The sequence below is a fragment of the Nothoprocta perdicaria genome, unplaced genomic scaffold (assembly GCF_003342845.1).
Source record: "Nothoprocta perdicaria isolate Ctin4 unplaced genomic scaffold, notPer1 scaffold_192, whole genome shotgun sequence".
NCBI lineage: Eukaryota > Metazoa > Chordata > Aves > Tinamiformes > Tinamidae > Nothoprocta > Nothoprocta perdicaria.
Window position 1 is genome coordinate 67715 of NW_020455116.1, and position 23653 is coordinate 91367.

Sequence of the window (23653 nt, forward strand, 5' to 3'; positions counted from 1 at the left end):
TTGGGTATTTAAAGGAGGGATAGTATGAATTCCGTTAAAGGAGACCGTCTGTGGGAAAAGAATTGCTGTCTCCTACTTGCRTCACTGACACTCCTATCTGAGAGTGTCCAGTAGTGACCAGTAAAGTGCAATGTAATTCATAAATCTGTGATCCCCCCCTCAAATAAAGTCCCCGCAAAATAAAAATCATAGTATAAACCAACTGTATGGTACTGGATAAGGAATACAAACATTTATGGTTTTATTTCTGCACTAGTTTGATTTCATAATGCTGTAACTCACCAAAAGCAGCAGTCTCTGGAGGTAACACATCCACAAATAAATACTGGCTTTAAAAAGAAGGTTTTAAAGGGAGAGGGTTTCTGCACTCGGAAGGTTGTCATTGAACTTCACACAGGTGGCACTCAAGAAAAAGAGAAAGCTCAATTCCCTGCAAAAGATTTAAGGAACCTCCTGAGCTGCAGCCTCAGCTTCTCTCTCAGCTGAACATCCCTTTAACCCCTCTTCTCATGAGCCCTAACAAGGACACCCTACCTGCCTCCCTGCCTGGATGGGAGACCYAGCCACATCTCCCAAGTAGAAGGTGGATTCAGTCAAGGGCTTTGATTTACAAGGCCTTAATGGGCATTTAGGCCTGTTCCAGTCAGGTCGTCAGACTACAACGTCAGACCGTGGGCCTCCTCAGAGTGTGTAGTTTTTCTTATTGGCCATCTCAGAATTTTTTTACATGATCTTATTATCTATTCAGACTGGTTCCCTGAAGGCTCCCTCACTTGTCCCCCTCCTATTTCCTTCCCCACTGAGTTTGGAAGTACTAATGGGCAAGGCCAAGGCTCACTTAAGGCTGTTGAGAGTAATGATGGAAGTTTGGGAAGGAATCTAATATTCCTCTGATATATTTATAGAGTAATCTTCTCTGTCTTTCTCAGCCTATCAGATGGGAGGGGGATTAAACTGCAGTTGTGCTTCTTTGTCTCTCTCATCTTTTTGTACCCTTTGTCACTTCCTCTATTTCAGTTATTTTAGGTTGGCACCACTGAGTTCAGTGGAATTCCTGAATGCTCAGGAATTCCTGAGCATTCAAGACAAACCTGACACGCATGTTTCTAAACCTATATTACTCTTTATTTTAAGGTCCACTTCTCCAGTACTCTGTCTGGATTTTATCTCCACCAGTGTCTCCACCTCTGTGAGGTAAACATAGGGATACTGCTGGACCTCTATTTTCCTATCCATGAAATACAGAGAATAGCAGTTTTCTGTTCATAAAGATGACTTCTGAAGCTGCGTTTTGTGATCTTCACATAGAAGGAGGTGTATGGAAGTATAACATACTGCGATTTCAAGTTTATGGTATTAACCATTATAGTCTCCACAAGCCAACTGGTGATTGCCAAGGCAGGGGAAAAAAAAAACTTGCCCCAAACCAGCCAAGCTTTATTTAATTACTTTTATTAAAATAAAAATATCATGCATTAATACGCATTAGACATTTCTGGGAACAGTAATATGAAGATTAAGACTATGCCTTTTCTGCATAAAATAAGTTGAGCTGGTAAAGCATGCACCTACATATTGGAAGGGACTGGATGGAAAGATGAAAATGAGAAAGGTGCTGTAGTGGCTTTTTTTCTGTGTACAAAGTTCATCTATAAAGACAAAAAAGATTTAATTTACTAATCACAATACCAGGGACTTATCCAGACTGAACGTGTACTGACAGTTCCAGCTCCTTTCTCTCTACTGTGTTGTTAGCCCAATATATTTTGCTTTTAGAGAAAAGAGAAGTCTTCCTTTCCTCCCAAACACTTCACAGAAATCTCCATTGCAGTTAGAGCCCTCTAATTCCTTTAATCTTTGCATGAATCCCACCAGTTAAGTTATCAAACAGCAATTCTTGGGGCCCACTTGGGCTTCACTTGACTGGTTTTGCTGCCAGCATTTCTCTTTCTTGCTAGCCTAGTACAGCTGCTCTTCCACGTATCTTTCCTGCATTGCATTGAATTCATAGCTTTCCTATGCATTCCCTTGTACTCCTTTGCTTTTAGTGGCACAATCTAAGTTTTACATGAGTGTGACTACGGTGGAGATTTTACTGTTTGGCTTTTCTTTTCAAGGAGTCCTGCTGGGTTACTGTCGCACAACCCATGATTACACAACTCACAAATGACCAAAGAATGGTCTGGCAACCCAAATATCACATGGATCTGAGCTTGAGGGATTGCACTGACTGTGCTTCTGTGGTCATCTTAAAACTGAAGTGAGAATCTGCCATGCATGTCAGAGGAGCAGCTTTTACTAGTGCAATGAAAAACAGCACCCAGGCTTTCATAATGCACTTCCCATGGTCTGAACTGTTGGCTGTTTGACAGCTCACATTAAGAAACTCCAGCATGGTGCACAGAGAGAGAYTGGAAGCGTTTGGGAGAGAGGAAAGTGTCCTGCTAGTACGTTCATTAGGCTCTGGATAAGCCCCCAAAGTGACAACTTTTACTAATATCAATGTCCATGAGTAAAGAACCCTTTACGTGAGTTCTTTTCTGGCTAAAACCCCTACAAGCGAGCCACTGTGATTTCTTCCCCCCTGCAAATGCAACAGTATATTACAATAAATGTTCTCCAAAAATTAAAAACAATTAAAAAGAATAATGTACACCTCATTTTTATCGCTCAATATACAAACAATCTTTGATCAACAGTATAAACTATTAAAACATACAAAAGTCAAGAGTTTCGTATTGTACAAATAGTGCTTTCAAAGGTGAGTAACTTTAGAATGCTGCAAGGGTACCGTCTGTATCTATGCATATATTGCTTGACAGTTTATTAAAACCAAGACATTATTCCTTATATACTCAGAAAGCAGCTTAAAGTGGGCAGTGGATCCATAGGATCTCTGATTATTGCGAGGGATTTTCAAAATCACTCAACATTAGCCTTGCTTTACGCTCTCAATGAAATCAAATTAAAAATTTCTATTAATGTCAAGGGAAGTGATGTTAGGAATACAAGGTTAGGAAGGAACAATCCAGGTATGTGAATCTAATCTCCTCTCACTGTAAGTAGCTATGAATGAATACTTACTTCACATATTCCCTTTCTTAAAATACCAGGATAACATTGATGGTGTTTGAAAATCCACACTCTTCAGTTAAATCATGAGAGACCAGGAGGCTGATCTGGATAAATTCCAGAGCAACTGGAAATAACGTACCGTATCAGCTACACAGGAACAAGACTCCACAAGTCCAAACATTAGGTTCACAGCTACGGTTTTGATTTTTTATYTTGCACCTTATTAGTCAGAAAACACATTGCTCCAAGGAGAGAGCTACAGAGAGACCACAGAGCAGCCTCGTGTCCAGAAATCTCCACCTCTGACAAGGCTGAGCAAGTAGAAGGATGAGGGGGAACATGAAGGCCTCAATCTTGGCTGACATGTTGGAAGTAGGAAGTAATGCAGGTTTTGCCAGCTAGGTCCCCCATTCTTTTCTTTTTTTCTTTTTTTTTTTTTTTTTTTTTTTTCCCTCCAGAACTCTTTTCTCTGATGCTACGAAGGATTTCCTTGACTGCCAGCTGAGGTACAGCCTAAAATCTCTGCATTTCTCTCCTTGCTGTGTGCAGCTCTCACGTAAGAGAATGACAGACTCATATGCGGCACCACTTAGTGGTGTGAATGAACCACAGGTTTCGGGCCCCAAGGCCCCACTCTGGAAATACACAGTGTGGAAAGCAGGCAGAGCACGTGGCGGGAGGTCAAGTCGGTGGTGAAAGTGTCGTGATTTCAGCTCCCCCAGGTAATTCAAGTAATACGTAGTAATACRTAACCAGAAGTGTTATCATCTTGAAGTCTCGCTGCCTGCCTCTGCACTTCCTCGGTTAAGAAGCACTTATCTAMTCACGTGTCATCTTCACAGCTTTTTATTTTTTTCCTGAGGCTGAGCCCAAACAGAATGCCTTTTTTTTTTTTTTYTTTYTTTCTCTCAAAAATCATGTCCTTGTTTTTAGTGTTTCATGAGTAGGGAATGAATCAAAAGTAAAGGCTCCAGATGTAGCCCTGAAGAAATACCAGGTCCCGATTTTTGGTCTTGTTTTCAATGGAGGAGGCCTCATCCTCATGTCAAGCCCTCCTGGCTTAATGGTGCTCTGGGCTGATCCCAAAGAAGAATCTATAGATCTATAGCTTTTTCCTGTAAAGGGATGTTGTGGAAGTGGTGATCAACACTGTATTGCTTTAAAGCAAGAAAATAAGACATTACATCTTTGGTCCTAGTGCAGTCCATTTAAAAAGCTACTTGAAGGTGTCTTTTTTTTCTTATGTATAAACTTTTTTTCTAATAATTTATTATTTTTTTAAAGGCTCCTTAAAAAGTTCTATGTCAGAACTGACAAACCAAACTTACAAAAGCGTAGCTAGAAAATGTAACTCTGATATAAAAATTTGGATTAGTGGTGATAAAACATTACAAAGCATTCCTGCTAAGAGTTAYACCCAGAGTTTGAAATTTCATCTCTCTACCTTTTTCATCAGGAGGAAGGTTACAAGTACACTTGCACACTTTGTCGCAGTTCAAGTGTTTTCTCACAGAGAAATGTCAGGAGAAAAGGAAACCGGAGCGACTGCAACTGCCCCTTGGGAGAGACAGCAGTGGCACCAACGGAGGACGTTGAACTCAAGCTGAAAAATGAGCCTTGTCAGGAAATGCAAAGGTTCTCGCTGACATCCTGGAGCACCCCTGGACACGCCGAGGACCCCAGGCTTAAACCATGTGTGGTCCTACGCCGCAGTCCTCCTGGCCAGCTCTAGCTCTTCCCAGAGACCTCATCCCATTGCTGCCTGTCAGCTGGAAGCAAGAGCAAGTCCCCGGGCCTGCCAATAAATTTGCTCTGAGATGCAGCAAATCTCCCAAGCCAATTCCCTCTGGAGCAAAGCAGGACAACCTAGGGCCCAACTGAAGTAAAGCACACAGACCATGGAAAAGCATCATGGTAGCATGAAGCCTGTTACTTATTTCCAAGTTTTTGGCAGTTATTGAAAGTCTCTGAGCCTGCAGTGCTTGCATTATTATAACAACAGTTCCTGAGTAGCTGCTACTCCAATGATTAAGAGATGCTACACACTCTAAATTACAGGCTATATCATTTTGTCTTCCATGAGTAACACAGTAAAAATGACAGTTTTAATTGTCTTTATTGGTAAGATTTAGCTTCTGAAAGTGCTGTGGCCTGCTACCTTTCCCTGTTTAGCTGCACTTTTAAAAGTCAGCATTTTATACCCACAGCTCCTGCAAGACAACTGCAGAGTTTCCAAGCTATATCTGGATGATGGTTTATGAGAGATCTCAAGATGCCGTGTGCTTGTTTCGCTCATCTTTGTGGAAACCCACGATTCCTGCCTTACTCAAAATAGCTGACAGTCCATGCAGCAACGTGAGTCACAGTGGGAAAAACAGATCATTTCAGCTGCCTATTGATTGATTTTTGTCCTCAGAGGAAGCAATCTGGCACATAGGTAATGGCTCTTAGCACCAGCCAGCACAGCCCCTATGCAGGCAGCAAGGGCCTTGCTGCTGTGCACCCCTGCGCTCCCAGCACCGCCTCCCTACAGAGCTGCCAATTTGCAGAACGGAGCTTGGAGGGTGCATATTCATGGGAATTGTTTTAAAGTATTGCTAATCCCACAAATCTGGAGTCGCCCTGCACCTTTGTAATGAGAGCCTGCAGTTGCTGCATCCTCTCTCCTCTATTTCTCAGCACAGTACATTCAAAGTAGGACAATTTTCAGGCTTACATTTCTGGATTTTTAAATGGGCCTTCCCAGTTCTAATAAAGGGTTGTTACTGAATCCCTCCTAAATTGTCGTAAAAAGGCAAGCACATTCCTCTGTATTAGATGTTTTACATGCTACATAATGCTGGTGACACATACTGCTACTCCTTAAGGCTTTTTTGTTTGTTTTAGATAACAGATTCAAATAATAAAAAATATAAATAAATTATTTTGCACATCAGTGATTTTGTAGGAAAACACTGCATGCTATAATTTTCTGCTGCTTTTCCTGGCATTGTAACAAATTTAGCAAACCAATAAATCTTCCATGATTCCCATTACAGTACTTCTGGATTTTATAAATATCCTTTTCTGGGGCAGCGCATGGGGAGAAGTGGTACGTCGCCCACACAGGAGAGCAGCCCAGCAAATCTGCTCTCAGGGGTGCAAGGAGGAATCTATCATTAACTGGACATGGGAACTAGATCCTAGTTTATGCTTGGAATATGAGCCAGCAGCAAARTCAAGCGCCGCTTCCTTCACAAGACTGTGATGGGGACTTGGTCACCGTGACACATATGGACCAGGCAGGACAACCCTGGGGTTTGGAGCAAAGACTCCGTCCTACCCCAGGCCGCTGTGTGGCTGGTGCACCATGGCATGGCACACACCATGAGTGCATTTTACACTGCATTACTTTTAAAGGGGGCATGTCACATGACCATTCTTTTCCATCCATCCTCAATAAATCTCTAAAAGCTAAGGCTTTTCTAAGGAGCTTCTGCTCGGTTCTGGATTCCAGATGCAATATGTATGTGGACAAACATACTGCAATATTCAAAGCACCAACGTGGAGCACAGAATTGACCATTTTCTGCCCTTCAAAAAATGCTATATATCCTCTGCTACCCTGTGACTTCACGTGGTCTATCTAAAGGAACAGAAGGCATCCCTGTGCTTCAGTACAGGATGATGAAATTTTCTAGCATCCTCTGTTTTTCTTCTTTCCATTTATTCATCCTCCCATTACTCCCCATATTGCCAAGATAAGTGGGATGAGTACAACTAGGCAAGCAGCCCCGGCTCCTAACCTACAACGATCCAGCAATTGGCAGCAACTGCCTGAAGATCACAAAAGTGTAGTGCTGATGTGCCCCTTTTCTGTGCCAAATGTACGCAGAAAAACAATTCCTGCCTTGAGCTGCCTTAAGAAGGGAAATGAAACTGCTTGGGTAGAGCTACCTGTGTTTCCCCTAGTCAAGTTTAATTTAGTGTAGTTCTTTCAGACTGTCTGTCTCAYGAGTACTCCAATTTGCCACCGTTGGCATTTCCTTGACTTTTAATTAAAACTCTGTTAAATGTTATTTGATGCTTCATTTTTCAGTTATGGCAACATCTTCTAACACTTTTGTTAAAGAAAAAGGCATTTTTGACAACTCTACAGCTGCGGAATGGATCAGAAAAAAAATGTCTTGTGTTTGACCATCAGAAAAGAGACAAGTGAGCACTTGATAAACATTTATAAAGGGTTTTGAGCTGAGCTCCTCCTGTCAGTTTTTAGCACTAGTGGTCAGAAGTTGATGTGTCTTGCCATTCGGTCCTTGTGCTAGTTTTCCCCAGAGTAATCCACTTCAGACTTCTGTGAACAGAATCTCCCACACATCTCCCAGATGCACTTTTCCTGTTCTTGTCAGGAAGTGGAATAAGGAGATAATTCGTTTAAAAAAAAATCAATTGTTTGGAACAGCTATTTATGTTCCAAGACTTTTGAGAAACTCTTCTCAAGAGTATTTAATACAATCTTCTTTTTTCCCTTGTTGATGATCTGAGCATCACATAACAGACCAGCAGTATAAGTATCTGATCTTGTAGAAGACCCAAAAACTCTCTTAGAAACATTTATAAAAATATGCACTGTAGAAAGGAATTTGACTGTGCAACGTGTAYAGCTCCCAAGTTCATCCCAGAATGGCTTCTTACACTGCTACCACTTGAAAATGAAAGGAATGCATCTGCTCTTCTTTACGCACAGGAAGATCCCACTCTCTTCCAACATGCATCCAAGTACATGCGGTGTATTACATGGAAAGGGAAAATTCCATTATTACATGGAAAGGGGCAAGAAAACCCCTAACTCATATTGTCAAATGTGCTTTGCAATTTCAGCCCACATGCTGGAAGATGTGCTGGCTGATGCAGTTGCCATTTGCTCTGTGCAGAGTCTGTTCTTGCAGCAGCCAGGTGCTTCACCAAGAGTCTGGCTTGCCTCGCTGCAAGAAGTAATTCTCTATGGTCATGCTGAGGCTTCAATGTATTCACTTTTTGGTGCTGCTACCCTTAAATACTCTGGGTTTTCTGCTGCAGGAACTTTCAAAAGACCATTAGGTTTGCTTTCCTTYGGCAGGAAGTCCTGCTGATAGTCAGGATTGTCCAGGTTTATTTGGTGATTGCCTGCCTGGATCCAGTATGGAGAGCTCTCGAAGACTGTCTTGCCCAGAGGAGACTGGCTGGTGTTGAGATACTCAGGGTTGTCCACGGCTGTGCTGTGGGAATTCTGGTAGCCCGAGTCCGTGGAGTTTCCTGAGACAGAGCAGTTGTTGTAGATTGGATTCTGGACCACTGCCACAGATGCTTTCTTGGGCATCAACTGGTTTACATACTCTGGAATTAAAAATAAAAAAAAAATAGAGAATGAAAATGAAGACATAAAACTAGTGTGGCTTCCTGCATGATTGCTGYCTGCTGGCTACCCAAAGTATTGCAGAAATGGCTTAAGAGGTGTAAGGGGTGAAAGCAGTTTTTAAGGGAGATCTTCTGTGGTGCAGAAATAGCAGAAAACTTTAAGCACGAACACACCTATGCAAAATCCCTAGCCAGATGGTACATACAACAAACATGAGCAATCTCACAGGCAAAGTAACTGAAGTGAGAGGTGGTCAGAAGCAGACAGAAAAAAAAAGTAGAAGAAAAGGAAATGCGCATACATTTTCCAAAGGTGCACCCATTCTCCTGTTTTCTGATTAAAAGAAAAAAAAAGAAAGGTAGGAAGCACTGGAGTTGCTTGGAAAATGATTATATTTGAGCAAGAATCCTCAAATAACCACAGACATCACCAATGAATGGCCTTGAGGATGGAAAAACAGGAGAGGTAGGAGAGGAACTCACCTGGTGCAGGCAGGAAGCCATCGTCTATGCTGTCCTCCAAGAACGCGCCTGTCGGGTCTGAACTATATCTCTGGGCAAAGCTGTCTTCCCTCACTGGGTGTCCCTGCTAGGTTGGAAGCACAGGTTCGGAAAATTAGCTTTGAAGAGGATGCTTTGTAGAACCTGAGCCACAAAAATGACTCAACAAAAGGGAAAGCAAGGGACTTTGAAAGGAAAAGGATCTCCTTTTTTTCAGAAGTCATCATGCACTTACCCCGTTTCTGTCAATACAGGTTGTGGCAGAATTGTTGCTGGTAGCACTCTTTTAAAAAGAAAGACAGAAAAGACATGAGAAACAGTTTGTTTGAAATCTGCTTGGCCTGTGTTCCTAGATGGAAAGTTTCGTACCAATGAACTCAGAAGCGGAGTCCGRGATGTTGAGGGGCTGTTGAAAAATCCCTGGTGTGGAACAAGATATTCATCTGCATCTACTATATCTTCCATGTCTTCCTCTTCCATCAGGGTGCGATAAAACTTGGAATCCGTAGGGCTGGGCAAGTGCATCCTTTCATCTCCCTGTCAGAAAAACCACCGTCAGAGAGGACTCGCACATCTTTCAATTAAATCCCATCCAGTAAATCTGGCCTTACATTATGAACATGAGCTAAAAATTAATGAAAATATATTTCCTCAACTCATACCTGTATTACTGGCTGTGAGCTTTAAGAAATAGCTCTGTCACTATTTCACAGAGCACAGTTCTGCTCTGTTTCCCTTTACCATCAAAACCAAAGAAGATGTTTGACATCTATTCCACAACTGCTCTTATCTTCCTATTTTGTTTCTCTTTCCACATAGAGTTTCAGCAAACATAATAGGAAACAATCCTTCACTAGCAGTGAGATGAACAGTTCAACAGATCTACCTTCTCTAATTCTCTGATTTCTTTATGCCACTTTTATTCTGGATCTTTCAGTTTTAAGGAAATGCCAGTATAGTAAAGATTTCATTGCAGCACACACAAATACTATATGTAGAACATATAATTCTGCTTGAACTGGTGACATGCTCTTAGAACAGGYATATTTAATGTGGGCTCAATGTGGGCTTATTTCATGGCGTAGCTGCACAATTGAGGAAAAAATGGTATTTTGGCCAGTATATTTTTACACATGTCACCAATTGATTTAGGCATCATGTTAAGTGTCCCTCAGACACCTGCCCACCACTGAGTTGGGTACCTGTATAACGAGGTAGCGTGGAGGGTCTCGGGCCATTTTGGAGAACTCCGCTATGAGCTCGCGAAACTTGGGACGGCTATCGGCATCAATCATCCAGCCTGGGGGAGGCAAAGCAGGGCACACACGCAGTTAATCTGGTAATCAACACAGAGCTTAAGAAGGAAATAACCGGGTCAAGCATTAAACAAAGAGAGCAGCTCCACACCAGTTAATTCACACCAGCCACTGGTTAGTGGGAGTTTTAGCATTTAAAACAAATGCCCTGTTGGTCTGTGAGGAAGGTTCTTCAGCCTGGTTCTTCTCCAGCCTGGGGCTGTCCCCTCTCTTGAGGGCCAACTCCAGCTTGGGCAGGGAGACAAGCTCCACTAAACCATAGAGTACCAATTAACTGATGGTAACTGRTGGGTGACCAGTCCAGATCAATCCACATTAAAACTGCTCTGGAAGAGCTCTGGCAGGAGGAGAAACAAGCTAATTTCAGTAGGCCTTTGCCGACTGCTTGGAGCATCTGTGTCTTACCACGCAGCTTCATGAAGTCAATAGAAGTCTAAAGCAAAAATTACAGTTCCTTTTTTTTTTCCCACTTGTTGTACCAGGTGTCTCCTAAACTTCTAAAACAACAAACTGGGATATTTGGAGAGATTATAGCTGTATTTTATTAGCAAATGGACTTTAACAAAAGCAAATCATACAGCTTAGAAACCTCTTCATCATTGATCCACACTAATACTGATACTGGTGTTTCTACACGTGAGATTACTTAGAGAAGCCAGACTTTCGTGTATCAACCAAGAGAGGAGCTGATCTAGAGATCCTTGCATTGAAAATTAAAAATAATAAAGATTAAGGTCAGTGTGCCTAGCTGAACTCATAAGAAATGTTCTATACACAGTAACAGAGGAATGAAGCAATATTATGTTGTCTGAAATCTGCTTTAGACAAGATCTCTTCAGTGTAAGTGGCTTCTTGCCATGCTAGCAATATGCTCCCTTGCTAAATTCTTCTTTTTWAAATTTGTAGCAATTAAAGAAATTCCTCTCACTTTTAAACAGTTAGCACCTGCTAGTTCTCAACTCCAAATGTTTAAATAACATTGTTTAAAAAAAAGAAAAAAACCCCACAGTAAACGCAGTGCAATAATCCTGCCCATTTCAACATACTCTCCCCGCTTATACAAATGACAGCTGGCAATCCCCACGTCCTTTGGGAAAAGCAATGCTGCTTCTGCAGGGATGCCAGCTGTGGACATGGGGTGACTAGGGCAGCCCAAGACGTGTGACCAAATCCCTGGGCAGAAGAAAGGATCAGAGCCCAGATTCACTCTGGGCTTCACTCCGAATTTTAAGCCCAGAGGAAAGCTTTTCGAGGCAGTGCTGGGGTCTGGATACCTTGTGTAGCTGCAGCCGGAATGCCCCAGAACTCCTGCCCTAAGGYTGGGAGATCACCCTGCATCAAGAATGGGGCGTTTTGCTCTGCTGAGAAGGTCTTTAAATGCCATCTAGTGGGCTATGAGCATCCTCAGAGACGCCAAGGGGACTGGGCAGCAGGAATGCTCGGCACAAGAAGTCAAATAATCACCCCATATCAGAGCAGTTGCTAGAGGGCGAAAACGGGACGAGCTCAAGGGTGCCAAAGCCCTTGGTTGTGGCCATTTATATTCCTCGACAGTCTCATTCAGCTTGAAATAGGGCAATATCAGTTAGCAGCATGAATATGAAATTCTGTTGTGAGTCTTAGCTGGCTGAATTAGTGACTACTGGAATGAAATCCCGCACCACTGATGGAAACACAAGGTGCTAGGACGGACTCCAGCGGCATTGCTCTTCTCACATAACAATTTTTCCATGCAAGCATTAAGAATACAACATATATAAGTGCATATATATATATATATATATATATATATATGAATGTATAAGTGCAACACAACTAAAGCAACTGTCCTTCTGTCCTTACTGGACTGAACACAAGATGTGCTTGACTCACATTTGACCATGATCATGTAGACGTCGATGGTACAGATCGGGGGCTGAGGCAAACGCTCGCCCTTCTCCAAGACTGAGGAAATTTCGCTGGCAGGGATCCCTTCATATGGCTTGGACCCAAATGTCATGAGCTCCCAGACAGTCACACCTGCAAGGTCAAAGAGGGGGACAGTGAGGGGATGACTCCAGGAGCCAGTTTACTTGGCTGGAGCACAGACTGTGTCAGAAGATGGGCAGCAAGAATGCGTCCTTCAGAGCAGCAAGGGTTCCTCAAGAGGCATTGAACTGCTAGGGCTGCAGAAAAGCATTTTCTGCCCTTCCTTTAGAGAGAGACAGATGAATAAAACAGGAAGAAATCATCATGGYATATTAAAGATTTTTAAATCTCAACTAATATCTTAGATTTGAATAACCAACAAACTTTCCAGCCTAACAAAAAGGAAATAAGGGATCTCAACTAGTGATGCCAACCTAGGAAGTAGTTTAAAAATGGAAATTGTTTTCTTGTTTAAAACAGTCTCTCTGGAGAAGAGCAGCACTTTCTCCAAGTTTTCTAAACCAACTGTCTCCATGCCTTTTACTGACATACCACGTCCTCTGCAATGCAGTTGTTGTGACTCTCTGGTAGCTTAGGATACAAAACAGGATTTTGCATGCCAAGAAACATAAATGAATTATCAGGACCAAAAGCTGCATTTTTTTCTAAAAAGACATGGGACTTTATCATCTGCACAAAATATTTTCCAGGAATGTAAGTGTGGAAATTATGGAGYAAGATACTCTGAAAACATTTTTCTTACAACTCTTTCTTTGAGATTGGCTTATGAACCACACCAAGTGTAAAAGTAATTCTCTAAGGAGGTTATTAGTTTACTTCCCTTTTCATGGTGTCCTCTCAGGTGTACCAGGTTTGCGCTCACCCTACTGACTCTCTCTGGTTCTGAAGCATTGGCAGGTTAACAATTTTATATTAAAGCTCTAACCACTGCAACAAAGTAAGTTTGTGTCCTCAGCTAAAGTAATGCCACTGAGTAACACTGACCGCCAGCGTCAGCTAGTGCTTTTAAATCTTCCCTCTGGTTATGGTGCTTTCTTGTCTGTCCAGTTATCTCTATTTCATACTAAAAAGTGTCACCAGAACCTCAGCAAATACAGCTTAATCTCCTACCTGCAGCTCCTTTCAGTAAAGGGCTCCAGGTGTCAAAATATATTCTGAAAATCAGTTTACACCTCACTAGCATTCAATTTCATGGGAATTTTACTTTGTTAAATAGGTGGTTTTGGCTCATTATACTGTTTAATCACTCAATCGTCAGGTAGTAGGGAGAAAAGAAAGAGATTAAGTTGGGTAGAGTCACTAGCAAATCCTGCAAATTTTCAAACCCACTCATAATAATTATGTTGTCAGACTCACCATAACTCCAGACATCACTTTGATGAGTGTAGATCCGGTGTAAAATTGACTCCAAAGCCATCCATTTAATAGGAACCTAAGAAGATTTACAAATAAACCATAAAACCCTTACCCCAAATTTATTAGCAGTATTTACCACCAGGTGGTGTTTAAACCAATAGTTTGGTTGAAGAAGAAAGAAAAAAAAAAAAAAAAGACCATAAAAAAACAACACAAGTATCTGAGAGAACGAGCAGGCAACTTTCTAAGCCCTTTATTATTGTTTTCATTTCCTATGCTGAACCTGGGAACTTGTGCAATATTCAGCTTATTAGAAATATCCCTAATACGTTAGTTTTGCAATATTTTTAACAGTTACGTTACTTTTTTTTTCCTTTAAACATTCTCCTATCATAACAAGACACAAACACGATCCCAGGCCGTATGACGGAGGCTCGTTCAGGCTCATGTGGTTTCCATTTATGGCCTCTGCAATATTCACAAGCAGCTTCTCTTTAATTTCTCAGCAGGATGCATTCCCTCCATCAGCACGTAGTACAACATGAAGGCATGCTGAACCAAGTCTGACAGGTCTTTCTTCTGCTATAAATATGCAGCATTCCCTTTCTCTTCATAAACGGCACAACATTATTGGTGTTGGCTAAACCGGCGAATTCAGACAAGCTCTGTTTTATGCTTTTTTTTTTTTTAAATAATCTTGTTTTTTTTCCCAGACATTCTGGGTGGGAATTTCCAAAGCACTCATGGCTCTGCTACCTCTGCTCCCACTGCAGTCCCACTGGCCCGACGCGGCTCCGGCTGAATTCAGAGGACTCCCACAGGCTTCAAAGGCACCAAGCTGCGCTGGCAGCCGAGCCCTTTGGAAGCCCCTGCGTAATGTTCTTGTTTTTAAAGCACAGCCTCACGCGGCCACATGAGCACCTACGTCCCGAGAGGTGCCCGTTCGCCAGCACGTCTCACCTTGCCTCCCTCCGCATGATACTCTTTCTCATCAGCACCAAGCAGCTTGGCCAACCCGAAGTCGGTGATTTTCACGTGCTGAGGAGTTTTGACGAGGACGTTCCTGGCGGCAAGGTCGCGGTGCACCAGGCGACGCTCTTCCAAGTAGTTCATTCCCTGCAATGCGACAGAGCCGGGGTCAGCATCCAGCTCGCACGTGTGGGGCTGGGATGCACAGGCAAGCTAGCAAACTCGGGCTGCTTGGGGCTAACTGCAGACACGCTGCCATAAACATGTGGCAGCCTAAGCCTCGCTCCAAAAAATGTAAAATAAATAAAAACCCCAGGTTAGCCATTTCAAGTGATGCTCTGCTTAGYAAAGGGTGAGGACTCACACACAGAGAAGCTGGCGCCTGTGGTACTGCCCCTACAGGAAGTTTTTTCGCGGGCCCATATTTTGCACGAGTGTTTTGGTGTTAGTGGCCTGGGAGAAGAGTTTGAGTAAAAGGGAATTAACCATCCCCAGAGGTGGATCCCGCTATTCCTGCGCCTCGTTATAGTGCCCACTGACTTTAGCTACCCAAACTCAGGCAGCCCACTGCGGAGGTGATAAAAGGGAAGAAAATTTGCTTTTATGGCAGAGCTCAGAGCTGCATCTGTTTTCAAGTTCTGCTGGAAAAGGCGAGTCCTACCAGTTCCTCCGCCCTGATCAGACTCCGTTTGCCATCGCATACGTGCTCTTTTGATACAGCTGCTGCTGCAGGAGGAACACGGCTTTTCTCCAGAGCAACCAGCGGAGCTCCCGGACAGATAAAATGGTTAATTGTGCTGGTTGGACTTTCAAGGCATGAATCCAACATCTGCACTTGTGACCACGGCGATTATTTTCCTTTCTCTCAACTCCACTCTCTTTCACGTATGAAATCAAAAGGCTCTGTAAGTTTCCTGAAAGGTCCTTTCTAAAAACCACAATTATTCCCAGCTGATAGGTTCCTGCTGGCGGTGGTGTGTTTGTTTGTACGTTTCTGAAGGCAAGAGTTAGCAAAAAAAGCACTGCTAGTCTACAAATTTAACAACAAGATGATCCTATTAGCCTGATGACAGAGCACTGAGGGGAATAGAGCTCTTCCAGCTTCCACCCCCTTCCCGAGCCCACGGCTAACCTGGACCACCATCAGATCCTCCCTGAAGTTTCAGAGCAGAGCTTCACCCGTGCCCTGAGCTGCGGATGTTGCCAAAACAAACCTCCCAAACAAACTGGCACATGAGCATGTACTTAATTATATAAATATATCTTTAATGAGCTGAGCTTTGGAAACAAAAAATTCCTGAGCTGCTGACAGAAAACGGACTATGTTAGAAAAAAAAGAAGTCACTTAATTTAGCCCTGGTAGAACAAAAAATTTCCTGCTAAACATGCAGAGATGCAGAGGCTTGTTAAGACTCAAAGCTGCTGAAAGGCAGKGTATCAGTTTCACATTAAGATATTTAAGCCTCTGATAGCTAAAACACTTGTGCACATGCATAACTGTGCACGGAAGACACTGAGCTGCCCATGCAGAAAGTTCAGCAGATCTGTAATTACGTGCAGACCTGGGATTTAAAGCATTTCTGATTATTAAGTGTGAGGCTAATGCATTCAAAGAGTTCCCTGACAGTGTTTCTGCACGTGGAATGTATGTGCTCTTTGCTATAACATTTTGACATGACTCTCTGTCCCAGTGAAAGATGATGTTTATAAATGGTACAAAGAAAAATTATTTCAAAGCCGTGAAAACAGAAACAAAAATAAGTTTCTCCAGGAACTCGTCTCCTGCTGGGTAGTTACCAGACACAATATGTTTGCTACGATTCCCCCTCTCACTGTCAAAAAGTACAGTTTTAAAGAGTGAACATTTTAAAAAAGTAAAAAACAAAACAAAAAGGGTCCCTGACTGCATCACAGGGGCAGCACTGGAGACATCGGTGGGAAAAAGCCGGGCGCTTTGTGTGGGAGCGCTCTGAGGAGCCCCTCCGTGYGGAGCACCACAAAGGCGCTCGGGGAAGGTCAAGCAGCCCTAGCGAGGCCGGGGGCCTCTACGGGCGAACGTCGAACGGACGGGGGCGAAATCAAAGGGAAGCCAACAATCGTGAATGGCGACCCGTGGGGCCAGCGCACGCAGCCACGACGYCCCGAGGGTGCATTTTGCCACTTCAATAATTCGCCACGGCCCTGGAGAGCTCGGTGTACTCGGCCTCGAGGGAGCCATAAGGCTGCAAGCACAGGATTGACTTACAGACCAGCATCACAGAAATGAGCAGCACTGAAGGACTCGGGCTTTGCAGGTATTGCACCTCATACAACAAAACTTATGCACTCTACAGCTGTTCTTTTTGCCCTGTTTTGCCACGCTCACAAGTGCCCAGGCACGTTTCAAACACAGAATGTTGCTGCTATTGCGACTGCAGCTCTGTCTCCTTTGCCACTCTCTCCTTTGGCTCTTTGCTGAGTTCAACGCAGAGCAGGCAACCAGTGCCAGGTGTGATAATGACTCTCTTATTCGGCATTACGGCCATTACAATTAGATTATTGCACCAGTTCAGCACACATAAGTTGCAGAACAGCCCTCGGGTGCCCAAACATCATTGAGTCCCAACCAGCCTGCAGAACCAAGCTGGCATTTATCAGTGAGCAGTTTCAATGCCCCAGCCTCAGAGACTCCAGCCTGAAAAACTGGGGCCATTACTCTCAGAAACAAAACAGGGAGTATTTGACAGTATCACTGTCTGTCCTGGTGCACAGCCCAAAGAAATCCACTGATGGAAGCAGCATTTTGGTATCAAATTGCCAAATTCTATTCCTTCCTCTGCCACATATTCATTTATTTCATTTTATTTCTGAATGTTTGGGTTGGACATAGACCTGCCAGTGAGAATACTCTGTATAGGAACATTTTGAAGAGTTCAGGTTTTTACGGCGGCATGAAAACGGTGTAAAAAAAAAAAAATTAAATAACAATTTCCTGCCACCTATAAAATATCTAGGAACCACAGGGACTTGGGAAATATGAACACCTGTACAGATAGGTAGCTAAATAAATGCTGTCCTTGTTACAGGTTGCTCTCGGCTTTCTGGAGAGCCAGGTGGCCCACCTACCTTTGCGATCTGCACACACCAGTTGAGGAGGTACTGGGAGCCAATGTTGTCCTTGTGCTCGCGGATGTAGTCGAGGAGGCAGCCGTACGGCATGAGCTGCGTGATGAGCTGCACGGTGGAAGTGAGGCAGATCCCCAGCAAGCGGCAGACATGAGGATTGTCCACACTAGCCATCACRTAAGCTTCCTGAGGAGAAAGGAAGGACAAAGGAAAGCAATGTGAAACATCTTCTGCTGAGCAATGGAAACAGCTGGAGTCAGAGTAAAATAAGCTTATCACTTAACTGGTTGCTAAAATACTACATGCAAACAGCGTGCCTCAGATCACATGCAAAAGTGCTACTTCTCATTAAGTTGGACAAAGTTCTTTCTACTGGGTGGAAGGTCCAGGCTTTGAACATGGAGCATTGCTTCAGATGGTGGTGGAAGGGTCTGAAGGCGGTGAAGGGTATGTCTGCCACTTATGGTGCACTAAGACAATGTTTGACATAAATTTCTGAGGCAAAAAAAACCTTAAAGCCCTAAAAGAAATGGCTAAGTTTAACATCAGTGGAAGCTGATGTCAGTTCAACATTTTGAATGTGTAATCACAAGGGCAACTAAGTTAGGAACATTATGYGTCTTTTCCTTTCTGAGGCTTCTGTCAAGGTTGCTATTGACCCCAATGACCATTTGGATCAACCAGAAGCTGTCAGTTAGGATGAGACTGACAGAAGAGGAAAACAAGGTCAAAGCAGCCACATTTTTTAAAAGCCAATCCGAATGGTTAAGAATCAGTTTATCCCTTTAGATGTCTGTATACCATTCTTCCTTTAAAAAACAGTGATGAAAATAATGTCCCTAATAGAAGAAGCTCTTTCAGAGCCATATAGCAAGATAAACAATATTGAAAAAAAGTATTTTTCTTAAAAAATAGTGCGTTTCTTAAAACAAGGGAGCTCATGTTTCATAAGCTCTTTAGTCAAGAGGAATTTAGCATTTCATTTCATCAAGACATGAGGAACTCTTCTTTCAAGCCTAGGTTCATCCTAGTAGCCTTAAGGCACCTATCAAAGGTACCCAAGGAACCTTTCCGTGCTCTTTCTGCAGTTAAGGAGAGAGAGAAACCCCTCCGGAGGCTGGTGCAGTATCTTCCAGGCACAGCAAGTACAGCTCTTTGCATGGCCACAGTGAGAAAAAGGTCCCTCAAACTCAAAGGATTTTTGCATGCAAAAGCTACTTACAGAATTAAATTTGATGTCTATATTTATACTGATATCCACTATCGAGTGCCAACTCAATTTGAAGTTCTTTGACTAACTTTGTGCCTGATTTACAGTATTTCACTTCTCGTCATCTTCTAAAGCCACTTGATTGAAAATAAACACAATAGGAAATGGGATTTTTTTCCATGTAGTGAGCTTTTAGGCCAGCATTTTAGCTCAGCATCTGGAGTGACACCAACTAATCATCCCTTGACAATTCAACATTAGGCTGGCAGCCCAAAGAAACATAAAACAAAAGTCAAGACACTATTGTGACAGGGGAAGGGAACAGATCCGTGCTTGGTAAGAGCTTAAGAAATAAAATACCATAGCACTTTACTCATTCTCTAAAAACCTCTCCACAGATGTCACATAGCTGCACAGCTGGTAAGAACTATGATTAAATAAAGTCATTAAAGTAATGACGTTCAAGAAATAAACATCCCTGACTCTGAAGCAACACTGTCCTTGGTATTGCTGTTTTGACATGCCAGCCCAAGCAAGGMGTGATGTAATACTAAGACACAGGGCTTCATTTTCAGAGGTGCTAACTCTGCTTTCAGCTGCTTTTTGCTTTAGAAAGAAGCCTCTGGGTATTCATATTAAAGAACATGTCCAACAGGACCATGTAAGGGCTCATCAGCCTCCTGCATCATACAAACAGCTAATTGGAAAGCAATCCTCTGTCAGGGACAGCACTGATTCTGTAGGTTAGTTTGAGAGAAGATAAAGCAAGAATGTGATGTGCTAATAAACTAGGTGATATTTCTGGCAGCTATTTTTAGGGATTCTTTTGAGCCTAGTAAATGACACTCCGTTGCAAGCAGAGACCRAAATACGCTCATCTCTGCAGTTGCTGCAAAGCCGGGCAATTGCATCGATGAGCAGCCTCTGCTCTTTGCACTGCTTCCCACTGGGGGATTGAGACTAATCTTGTATTAATTTTGGCCGAGGGAAGGACCTGCGGCCTGGGAGCTGCTGGGATCTGCAGCCCGGGAGCCCCTGGCCATGTGCTGCAGAGCCCGCGCGGCCGCTGCGGTCCCTCCGCACAGCCCAAGATGTTGAAAACAGCCTTTGTTCCGACTGTTTATCTTGGAGATCTTGGCGGTACGCTCCGACCTGCTCCAAGTATGTGTGGTATTCAGCAACAATCTTCTGTATTAGCCCTACCCTAATGAAGCTAGAGAGAGCCCGCCTGGATTACACAGGCTCAAGCTGCCTGACTCGCTCTATAGCTCACATGCCTCTCTAAGAGGAATGGCCTTAGCTGGACAGCAGTATTGCTGAGATTTTAGCAAGCTTGAGGAGTCAGTAGCAAGGAAAATATTTTTTGAAAGGGGATTTCAGTGTTCTCCTCCGATTTCCTTCCCTGTTTCTGCAGGTTTCCTTTTCCTTTGAAATACAGAACGAATTTCACCAACCCAGTTGTCTAACAAATGAACAAACTGAAAGACCTTATATTAAGACTCCTACTTTCATAGAGTAAAAAAAAAAAAAAAAAAAGATATATGACACAAGAAGTATTTTGATATCTCTGCAGAACACATGTGAAGACTCTATGCATCTCCTACCCTGCCTTGGGAATATCCTGATCTGCTGAAGGCAGAATGCAATACGATAGACCTAGTTAATTAACCTTATTGAACAGTGCTTCAATATACATGAATGTAATACAGCTAAGTTCAAAGCATCCTTTATGAAGCCTATGCTACTTTTCTCACCACTGTTTACATCAGCTTCAGTTACCTTGTTCCTTTGCTGTTTGCATAAAGCTAGAAAATGAGGGAYATGGAATAATGAGGCCCTGGACGTGTGTACATGTATTCAGGGAAAACCTGGACCACGTTGGGAAGCAAAATGTCTACACGTTACCTTCCAGAGAAAAAGTACTTGAGCGGTATTTGTGAGCTTGTAGCTGGCTCCAAACTAAGCAACCTGTGAACAAGCACTCAACTGACACGTTCATTTGGGAAGAGCAAGAAGAACCTCTCAAGACACCAGCTGTCTGGCACACCCTCCATGGCCTTGGGATGTCCCCGTGCCGACCAGGAGGCTCCAGCTCAGAGGGCTGAGCAAGACTCACACAAGCAGCATGTTTCGTGTCTCTAAGGAGTCTCTTCCTGCATCAGAAGTGCAGGAAGGTCCACTGAAGCTACACTGAGCACCAGATGCTCATATTCGAACCCTCAGTACTTTCCTTGCAGATAAATGTACATCCTCAGTGGTTTGTACTAAGTTGGATCAAGATGTAGTGGCAGAAAGCAGATTTTCAGACGTTTCTGACTGTTCTCCAAGTCCAAGATGTTTTGGATTTGGGATTCTGTCCCCTCTGTTGTAAATCTATGCATTTGTGAACCCTCGTGGAGGACGTAAGTGTTCATATGCACACACATGACCACATGCACCTACAGTGGTCAGGCCCTGGTGTGTGCACAAATRCAGACTGGGCTCAGCCATGACCTCGGCCTGATTCCTAAAGCAAGGGATGATTAGCTACAGTTAAGCTGACCCCAGAAGTCAACGGAGAAAAACYGGATGTTCGTTTCCATCTTGCAGCTTCCCATGGCCATGTAAAGCAGCTCATCCACCATACAGCGAGTTGCCTGGGGCCATGGCTCCARGCAGCTCCTGGGAAGTGTCACAGGGTGCTGACACAAGCCGGCTCTTTTCGAGAACTGCTGATCTCGGCCTTTGTGAAAGCAAATGAGGAATAGCATCCTGTAGCTTCTTTACTTATTTGGGGGAGATTAAGAGGTATGTCCAAGGAAGAAAACAAGAATTCCTGCATCTATCTCATCCAGCCATATAATTTCTCATTATTCACGGCAGAGATACCAGATAGCTTGAGTTTGTTCTTTTGATTTTATAATGAAATTAATGATATCTAGCCAAGGAATTGGCTTAAGACAATCTGCAATGTTGGGATTGGAAAAACAGATATTGTTGTTATTGTTTCCATTCGTATTGCTATAATAGCAATAAATGCCATAACATAAGGCCTGAAACATCAGAATAGAGCAAACAATCTTGTCTGAAAAACTTGAATTCTGACCTATCCTTAAAGGCCAGKTCCTGCTTACTGAGTATAAAATTCAGTATTTGGACTGTGAACAGGGGGTTCAGTGAAGACAGAAATACACTTCAAGTCAATCATGCAACRGTTGCATGGCAGCACAATACTCCTGTACGGGGAATTTGGTTTAGGGTGCTAAGTATTTCTTCCCACACAAAGTCCTGAATTTGTTCTGCTATTGAGAGGAAAATTCAGAGACCACTGACAAACTTGGCAAAAAGAACCCAAAAACTCACATCAAGTATTTCCTTGTTGGCTTTGGGTGATGTAGCTTCTCTCAACTCTTTAATAGCAACAGGAATTTTCACCTTTTCCCCTTCAGGGATCCAAAGTCCCTATGAAAAGAAGTACAAAGAGTTAATCAGACTATAATCCAATGTGCTAATTCTCATAATTACAACTACATTTTACATTTTCTTAGTAGAAGTAAATATTTGGAGCAATAGTAAGGCAATGCAGACAATAAAAATAGAGTAAGTAATTTCACTATATATATATATATATATATATATATATATTTAAAATCCACATTCATCATCTTACCTATATAAACATTCATCACCTTACCTATATAAATAGCCCAAAAGATGTGCAAAAAGTAGCCTCTAAAGATGGAAACCTAATGAATGTCAAGCACTGTGGTAGCTGCATGAGCAAAACCTTGCCATTTCCAGTTTATAAACTGCAGGATTAAAAGGACTGGGATTTTCTCATAGGAAACGAGATGGCAGTGGTCCTGCACAAGTTCTCCAGCCCTAAATATATCCAGTGACAGGTATGTTTATGTCCAGCTGCCTTGGTGCTTGGGTAGGAGGCAGAGGAAACATATGGTGCTATGAGGAGGCTCTGCTGAAGTACCTAGGAGGGCAGGTGCGTGTTTTCAGGAGTCAGTGGGATTTGTGCCCATGCTGCTCTTAGCTGCATTTGGAAACCTGCTGCAAAATGCAGAGCTTTGTAACCAAAGGCAAGAATCTACAGTTGATATTTTGGTACCACAAGCTGAAAAAAAAGAAAGCCTGGAAATGGAAGTTGAACAGGAGGAGTAGAGAAAGGTGGGTCCTGGTGAAGAATAAAAGCATAAATGAAAAGGATGAAAAACAGAAAAAGGCAAAAAAAACCCACAGCAGAACTACACAAATGAAAGCGTATACACTCTTTGCTACAATTCTAAATTGGTTGGTTTGACTGAGGAAGAGTGACTGAGGACTACAGAAACCAGACCAAAACCAGAGAGTAAAACTGCTTAGCCCTGAGCTGACCAGAGTGTCCCCCCTCAGCCCCCAACATTTTCACAACAGGTTATATTTGGCAGCAGCAGTTTTTAAACAGAGATCTTTGTCCCATGCTCAGCAGTATGGCTCTGGAAACACCTTATGTAAAGCTTCTCCTTGTATCACCATATACTGATTCATACATCAAATAATGATAATTTAGTAGTCCTCCTACCAGTTCAACATATGCATACTGCAAAAGCTAACAAAAAACCTTACAACAGTGCTCTCAGCAACCAGCTTGTGCTTTGCTTGGGTGGATTCTGCACGTAGGAGCAAGGAGGAGTGAGGAAAGGAAACCTAGTGATCTTACCTTATAAACAGTGCCAAAAGCTCCCGAACCTAAAACTTTGACCTTCTTAAATTCAGTTTCCTTTAAAATTCTCAGATGAGCCTGGTTTGGTGCCTCTCCGCTGGGTGTCAGAGGTTCGACGAGCTG

General features: G+C 42.9%; 1 protein-coding gene across 2 annotated transcripts in view; it reads right to left on the bottom strand.

The window, feature by feature from the left end:
* Positions 1–4180: 4180 nt before the first annotated feature.
* The window catches only part of EGFR (epidermal growth factor receptor), a 44993-nt gene continuing 25520 nt past the window's right edge, over positions 4181–23653 (bottom strand). Inside the window, exons 17-27 of one of the 2 annotated variants that reach the window (XM_026037203.1) lie at positions 23528–23650; positions 22180–22278; positions 17628–17813; positions 14514–14669; positions 13554–13629; positions 12141–12287; positions 10155–10252; positions 9322–9489; positions 9188–9235; positions 8935–9040; positions 4181–8430 (exon numbers count right to left, since the gene is read on the bottom strand). In XM_026037203.1, coding sequence (XP_025892988.1) covers positions 8063–8430; positions 8935–9040; positions 9188–9235; positions 9322–9489; positions 10155–10252; positions 12141–12287; positions 13554–13629; positions 14514–14669; positions 17628–17813; positions 22180–22278; positions 23528–23650 — 1575 coding nt within the window. In that variant the 3' untranslated portion in view covers positions 4181–8062. The remainder of the gene's footprint in view (positions 8431–8934; positions 9041–9187; positions 9236–9321; positions 9490–10154; positions 10253–12140; positions 12288–13553; positions 13630–14513; positions 14670–17627; positions 17814–22179; positions 22279–23527; positions 23651–23653) is intronic. The other variant, XM_026037202.1, reaches the window with a different exon arrangement.